Source organism: Eimeria tenella, genomic scaffold (assembly GCF_000499545.2).
Source record: "Eimeria tenella Houghton genomic scaffold, Eth_scaff209, whole genome shotgun sequence".
In the NCBI taxonomy this organism is placed as follows: Eukaryota; Apicomplexa; class Conoidasida; order Eucoccidiorida; family Eimeriidae; genus Eimeria; species Eimeria tenella.
This window is the reverse complement of record NW_013541935.1, coordinates 8,739-16,661: the sequence shown is the minus strand read 5'-3', so window position 1 is coordinate 16,661 and position 7,923 is coordinate 8,739. Positions and strand designations below refer to the sequence as shown.

The 7,923-nt window shown below is 40.1% G+C and overlaps 1 protein-coding gene across 1 annotated transcript; it reads left to right on the top strand.

The window, feature by feature from the left end:
- Positions 1-1,440: 1,440 nt before the first annotated feature.
- ETH_00028665 (non-muscle myosin heavy chain, putative) lies at positions 1,441-6,148 on the top strand (the record flags this gene model as incomplete). The annotated part of the gene is made up of 9 exons (XM_013374491.1): positions 1,441-2,135; positions 2,726-2,801; positions 3,025-3,094; positions 3,406-3,508; positions 4,211-4,367; positions 4,595-4,710; positions 4,946-5,042; positions 5,372-5,680; positions 6,059-6,148. 9 exons carry the CDS (start codon positions 1,441-1,443, stop codon positions 6,146-6,148), a joined length of 1,713 nt encoding a protein of 570 aa, XP_013229945.1.
- Between the last annotated feature and the right edge of the window lie 1,775 nt (positions 6,149-7,923).

Genomic DNA, 7,923 nt, shown 5'->3' with positions numbered 1-7,923 from the left:
TGGTGGTGCTGCTTGAGGTGCTGCTGCAGCTGCTGCGTGGGGCGATGCTGCTGCTGCTGCTGCTGCTGCTGTGCTGCTGCTGCAGGGCCTGTACCGCAGCAAAGAGGAGTTTGGGGGGGACTTGCTGCTGATGTTTTCTAATTGTCGTCTTTACAACAGCAGCAACACCATTTACTACAAATATGCTGATGAGCTGCAGCAGTTCATTTGGCCCAAATACCAGCAGATGCAGGGGCCCTAGACGCTGCTGCTGCTGCTGCTGCTGCTGCTGGTCTTGCTGCTGCTGATGCTGCAGCGGGGGCTGAGGCTGCAGGGGCAGCAACAGCAGAGCAGCCTTGCTGCCCGCTGCAGAAGCAGCAGCTGCAGCAACTACAGCAGCTGCTGCAGCAGCTGCACAGCTGCAGCAGCAGCGGCAGCAGCAGCAGCAAGTGGAGCAGCAGCTTTTTTCTGGTTGCTCAATGGTGCATTTCTTTGGCTCTTCATTTGCTGACGAATTTGTTTGCTGCCTTTTTTAAAGAGCTGTCCACAGAGGCCAACCAAAGCCTTCCTGCCCGCCGCTCCTAGGGTTTAGGGTTTAGGGTTTAGGGTTTATGAAGGGTCACTCATTTTTTGAAATTGTTTGGCTGCACGAGAGTAAATAGTGAAAGAAGCTGCAGCAAAGTGTTTAAATGAAGTTTGATTTAATTTTTAATTTAAAATTCAAATAGAAATAAAAAAGACACTCGAGAGGATTCCAATTCGCTGCAGCACTGAAAGCAGCCGAAACGCATCTTTTCTTTCAATTTTAATTTTTAATTCTTTTTTAATTTCAGTTTTGCTTTTTCTTTTTTATTTTTTATCTTCAATTCTTTTTTATTTATTCTTTTTACGTTTAATTTCCGCTCAACTTCCACCTTAGTGTCTGCAGCAGCGCAGCAGCAACCCCACCGCAGCAGGGGCCCCCACCACTCCGCAGCAAATTCAACTTCTGCCGGTTTTCCCTTTTCCGGAGGACCAAAAGGAGATTTAAATCGACAAATGGATCAAATTTAACAATTTAAACAATTAAAGCGCTTTATTTGGAGAAAAAGGAGGAAAAAAGAAGAAAAAAGAAGAAAAATAGGCTCAAGGGGGGCTCCGGGCCCCTCTCTGCAATGCAGTGTATGTTCAACTTCCGTTTTACACTCCATTTCTTTTCCCCAAGTTAATTCATTTAATTCTTTTTGAAATTTCATTAGATGAACAAATAAGGCCAGCAGACTCACAAACCCCAAACCCTAAACCCTAAACCCTAAACCCTAAGACGGGGTTTCCGTCTTTTCTTTGTTTGTTTTCCACTCGTTCTTCCTGTTGCTCATCTGTCATTTATTTTCTCTTTTTTATTTTCATTTATTTTTATTTCTTTTTTTGTAGCTGCTGCTTCTTCACTTGCTGCTGCTTCAGTGGCTTGCTGCTGTCACAATGACTGGCTTGCAGACTGAAGCGCGCAGCAGCAGCAGCAGCAGCAATAATAATAATAGTAGCAGCAGCAGCAACAATAATACTAATAACAGCAGCAGCAATAACGACGGCGGCAGCAACGATAACAGCAGCAGCAGCAACAATAACGGCAGCAGCGGCAACGGTAACAACAGCAGCAACGGCAACAGCAGCAGCAGCAACGATAACAGGAGCAGCGGCAACAACAGCAGCGGCAACAACAGCAGCAGCAACAGCAGCGCCAGCAACAGCTGCAGCAGCAGCAACAGCAGCAGCCACAGCAGCAGCAATAGCAGCAGCATCCGGCGAAAGCGCCGCTTTCCTCTTTTATCAAACTCGGAGTTAAAGACAGGACAATCTGAGCGCTCGAAGCTTTCAAAACCCGCAGCAGCAGCAGCAGCAGCAGCAACAGCAGCAGCAGCAACAGCAGCAGCAGCAGCAGCAGCTCCGTGGGACTCGTGTTTGAGCGAGAGCCTAGACTTCTGCCGAGATGCGGCCAGTTTGCTGCAGCAGCTGCAGCAGCGCGTGCGCAGCACCGGCGAGCAGCTAGCTGCTGCTGCTGCTGCTGCTCCGTCTGCTGCTGCTGCTGCTGAAGAAGGTGGAAATGGAAGAAAGAAGCAAACGGAGCAGCAGCTGCTGCTGGAAGAAGAAATAAATGAATGTCTTGAGAGAGTGCAGTAAGTGCTTCCTGCTTCTTGAGGTGTACGTACACTTCAGAGCTGTCCGCAGCAGCAGCTGCTGCTGCTGCTGCTGTAGCTCCCGGTGCTGCTGCAGCTGCTGCTGCAGCTGCTGCTGCAGCTCCTGCAGCAGCTGCTGCTGTAACCCATGGTGCAGCAGCTGCTGCTGTAACCCATGGTGCAGCAGCTGCTGCAGCCGCTGCTGTAGCTGCTGCTGTAGCTGCTGCTGCAGCTGCAGCTCTTGTGGCCCCAGTTTTTTTGGCTGCAGCTTTTGCTGCTGCTGCTGCTGCTGCAGCCTGGGGTCTTTTGCTTCTTCTTTTATTTCTTTTTATAATTCACAAATTATTTATTTTAATTAAAAGCAAATTCGCCACATTTATTGTTCTGCCGTTTTCTTTTATTATTTATTCATTTTATTTCATTCTTTTTTATCATTTATTTATTATTATTTATTTGTCTATAATTAATTAAGTAATTAATTAATTATTATTTATTTATTTATTTATGATTAATTATTTTTTATTCATTTACTTATTTATTAGTTATTTATTTATTTATTTATTTTTATTTTATTTAATTTTTTGCTGCAGAGAATTTCGGTGTTTGATGTTGGCCGTTTTGGCTGCGGTGAATTCAAATCCAATTTTCAACAATGTGGAAAAAGAAGTAAATCAAATATTTATTTATTTATTTATTTATTTATAATTAATTATTTATTTTAATTGATTTACTTTGCAGAAGTTTGTTCAGCAGCTTGTCATTCGCCAGGCAGCAAGAGCTGCAGCAAGAAAGCAGCAGCAGCAACAGCGGCAGCAGCAGCAGCAGCAGCAGCAAGAGGCTGCAATTCTGCTGCTGTGCTTCGCAATTTTCATTTTCCTGTTTGCTGCAGCCTGTGGGGGGAGCTCTAAAGGAAGCCACAGACAAAGCCATGAAAATTTTCAAGTTGAAAGAAACTGCAGGTTCGCCTTGCTGCTACTGCTGCTGCAGTTGCTGCTGCTGCTGCAGTTGCTGCTGCTGCTGCTGCTGCTGTCGTTGCTCGACTTCGTGCCTGTGCTGCATTCATATGTGCTGCTACTGCTGCTGTCACCTCTACTGCTGCTACTGCTGCTGCTGCTCTTTCTGTTGCTGCTAGCAGTGTTGCTGCTGTCTTCGTTGCTGCTGCTGCAGCTCCCTGCTGCTGCAGCTGCTGCTGCTGCTGCAGCTGCTGCTTGTGGAAATGAATAAAAAGAGATAAAATGGATTAATTTGATTTTTAATTATTTGAATTCAGACGAAGAGGCGAAGCCGCTGGCGAGTTCTCTTCTTGGTGTTATAAATTCCTCGAAGAAGTTCATGTCAGTGCTGGCCAGCAGAATCCACACTTTGGAAAACAGGTGAAGCAGAAGTCCGGAATAATTCATTTTGGCGAACTATTTGCATTTTAATGTTTAATTTAATTAATTATTTGAGTTTATTTATTCATTTAAGTTCAAATGAGCAATTAAAACCAAATTTTCCGCCTGTGGATCGTCTTGAATTGAATTCATCTCGCGCTGAACCGGAATTTTCTGAATGTTTAAAAGCAGAAAGTGCTTAAAATGGATTTAAATTCATTTCAATTCATTTTAATTCATTTTAAAAAGCATTTCAAACTCTTTTTTGAAAGACAAGCATTTCTGAAGAGTAGATGGAAGTGAACGGAAAGCTGAACGCCGGCTGCTGCTGGGGTGTATGCTCAGCTTTCTTGCAAATTGCAAAACTGTTCAAAGAGTGAAGGTGGCATTTTCCTTCAGATATATTTATATTTTCGACTCTTGACATTTATATTTCAAATATAAACATTTAAAATGTAAATATTATATTCAAATATAATTATTTCGTTGAAATATCTCGGGGGTGGTAGGCACTTGGCCTGCGCAGCAGCAGCATGCTGTTTGAATCTGAGTTTGTTTCTTCTTTTGTATGCGCCGCATTTTTTCCTTTTTGTTTTTTTGCTTTTATTTATTTAAAATAAAAGATAATTTAAATCAGAAATTGCATCAAATGATTGGGGTTGCCGGAAATGATTTGAATTTCCAGTTTTGCTGCTGCTGCAGCGCAGCAGTCTGGCTGACCCACGGCGCGGAGATCCTGCCTTATTTGCTGCAGCTGCAGCAGACTTTTGCTGCGCTGCAGCAGCAGCAAAAAGAGGCAAAAGCAAAAGAAGAAGAAGTGAAGAAAAGAATCCGCATCAAGGAGCTGCAGAAACAGGAAGTCCGCCAGCTGTAGATACACCTCAACCCGCGTTTTGCCTCTTCTTTCTTCTTTTCTCTTCGCCATTTATTTTCTCTTTTCTGTTTCTCGCTTTACGCAGTTTATTTAATCAAATTAAATCAAATTTAATTGATTTTCACCTGTTTTAATTGGTACAAATTAAAAAAGAATAAATTTAAAATAAATTCAAAATAATTAATTTGAAGTGAAGGAGAGATTTGCTGCAGGTCAAGTTCCGCCTCGAAAAGACAAAAGAAGAGTTTCGTTTGGCCCGTTTGGACTTGACGAGAGAAGAACTCGAAAAGATTTCTAAAAGCGAAAGAATGCAAATCCTCGAAAACAAGTACGCAAGCAGCAGCAGCAGTTGCAGCAGCAGCAGTTGCAGCAGCAGGTACAGCAGCAGGAGCGGAAGCAGTAGGGGCTGCAGCAGCAGCAGCAGCAGGGAGGCGGGCGAAGACATTGCACCAGTGTCTCTGTGGGGTTCGTACAGTTGGAAGAACAGTTTTATTCTTTGTTTCAACAAATGATTTATTTAATTTGTTTTTGAATTAATTTAATTCTTTTTGCTTTGCTTTCAGGCAAGAGGTCCTGGACAGAGAGCTGCGAAGCTTGGCAGCCTTTTCTCCTCTTTTTATTGTCGAAAGAGCCGCCAAGTATATAACCCTTCAGTACAGAGTGAGAAAAGAGGAATTTCGCAATTAAATTCGAAAATAAGTTCAAAAACGACCCTAAATAGTTCAGAAACAATTCAAAATGATTTAAAACGGTTTTGAAATAATTTGAAAATCTGGAGTGCCGGGTGGAGCCGGTCGCTGAGGTGTACGTACACCTCGGCGAGCGCCCTTTCGCGCGGAAGCGAACCCGCCCCGTTTTCTGGGGAGAAAATTTGAGAACAGTTTCGAGTAAAAAAGTGTGAATATAATTTTGAAAATGAAGCTGAAAGGTCTCGAAAAAAGCACGAGTTTCGGGTTTTTTGGGTCGCTTTCCCGCGCTTTCCGCCGCAGCCCGAGGGCTCCGCCGTCGACTACGAAATCTCCATCGAAGGCCTCGACTTGTCTTTCCGCAGAGGCTGCAGCCGCCTCTCTTCTTTTTTTTCTGTTCATTTCAGTCCTCCGAACCCTCGAGCTTCTCTCCTTTTGGAAAAGGCAATTGCGGACTTGCTGCGCCTGCTGCAGCAGCTCGCCCCGCCCCAGCTGTGCCCGCAGCCTGCAGCAGCAGCAGCAGCAGCAGCGCCTGCAGCAGCAGCAGCAGAAACAGCAAAACATGCAGCGCCGGATGTTCTGCTCGAGTACCTCGCTGGGGTTCTCATAAAAGTGAGTTTTGATTCATTTCAAATGATTTATAATTCGACAAGTTTCCTTTCTTTAAACAGAATAATAATGTCTGTTTTAATATTTAATTCCAAATAAATATTTAATTCCAAATAAATATTTAATTCCAACTAAATATTTAATTTCAAATAAATATTTAATTTCAAATAAATATTTAATTTCAAATATATATTTAATTTCAAATATATATTTAATTACAAATTCCATTTTTTGAATGGCCTGGCTGCTGCGCTGAAGAGCAGCAGCAGCAAAAGCCTTTTCTGCTGCAGTCGAACAGCACTTTTATTTTTATTTTATTTTATTTTATTTTTATTTTATTTTTATTTCTGCTGCTGCTGTTTATTTATTTGCTGCATGCAGACCCTCAGCTCCTGCTTCTCTACGCCCTCTCCGGCTCCCCGAAGTTCTGCTGCTGCTGCTGCTGCTGCTGCTGCTGCAGAAGCAAAATGAGCAATGAGATTTAATTGAAAGATATGTTTCAAACACTAATTGCTGCTGTCCCCAGCACAGCTCTAATTAATTAAAACGGAAAACTGAATTTTTCATTAATTGAATTTGTCCAAAAGGCCATCGGGAAAATCAGAAAAGTTTAAATTAAAAAAGAAATAAATTAAAAAGGAGACATTTACTTCTTTGCTGCTCCTGATTTGTATTTTTTGAAATCAACAAAAAGACAAAAGACGCAGTTGCTGCCAGCAAAAGGACCGCGGCTCTGCTGCTCCACGCTGCTGCAGTGCTGCAGCTGCTGCTGTAGTGCTGCTGCTGCAATGTTGCTGCTGCTGCAATATTGCTGCTGCTGCTGCAGTGTTGCTGCCGCTGCTGCAGTGCTGCAGCACTTAGTGGAAACAGTGCAGCTGCAGTTTTAGGAAGTTTGGATTTTTTGGTGAAGTTGAAATGGCTGAGGCAGCAGCTGCTTCTCGTTTTGAAAGTAGAATAGTAAATAAATTTACTTTTGAAGTTTTTGAGAATAAAATGAAACATTAGTTTGAAAATGAAATGAAATATTATTTTGAAAATAAAATAAAGTGTTCCTTCGAAAAAAGGAAAGCCGGCTGAGTTCGGGGGCGCAGGCATTCGGGTGTACGTACACCTCAAGCTCGCGAGAAAAGGAATCAGAATTCTTTTCTTTTTGAACGCAAAAAGGGGAATTAGTTCAAAAATAGTTCTGTTTATTCTTTTTAAATTCAAAATGAAACATCTTTCTGAAAAAGGACTTCTGCTGGCAGTTCTGCTGCCGCTCTTTTCCCCCGTTTTTGGCTTCATGTGTTCTCCGGAGGTAAACAGAAAAGTTGAATTTGAATTCAAGTTGAGTTCTGAGTTCACTTTTAAGTCAAGTTCGAATTTAAATTCAAATTTAAATTCAAATTTGAGTTTAAAGTTGAATTTGAATTCGATTGAAGTTGAATTAATTTAAGTTGTTTTGAATTTATTCTGAATTGAATCCAAACCCCAGATTTGCCAAAGGTGCTGCAAAGCCACACAGACCGGCAAGTCCAATTTTTGGCGAAGACTTTTTCATTTTTAATTTCTTTTATTTGAGGGCCTCAGGCTGCGAAGCTGGTAAAGAAAACAAAATTAAATTGTTTGAAATAATTAATTAATTAATTAAAAATAATAAACATAAATTAATTGGAAATAATAAGTAGTGAATTAATTGAAAATAATGAATGGTAAGTGTGTTGAAAATGTTAAATAATTAGTAAACTCGAAATCATAAACGATAAATAAATTCAATAAATAAACAATTTAAGAATAATAATGTGAACTCAAAACAATAAAATGGCAAGCAATAAACAAATTAAGGATAATAAAAGAATTAAAACAAATAAGTAATAAATAAATGAATAAATAAATAGATAAATAAATAATAAGTAAATAAATAAATAAATAAATGAATAAATAAATAAAAATTGAAAATTGAAATAAATGAAAAATCGTTTTCAGCTTTCTTGCAAACAGAACAAGGCTTTCTCGTGTCAGGTAATTCAGAGCTGCTTTTAATTTCTTTTTTTTTATTTCTTTTTATTTCTTTTCATTTATTTTTATTTATTTCATTATTTTATTTATTTCATTATTTCATTATTTTATTATTTTGTTTATTTTATTTATTTATCTATTTTATTTATTTATCTATTTTATTTATTTTATTTATTTTATTGTTTTATTTATTTATTTCTTATTTCCTTTTGTTTGTTTTATGTGTTTATTTCTTTATTTGTTTATTT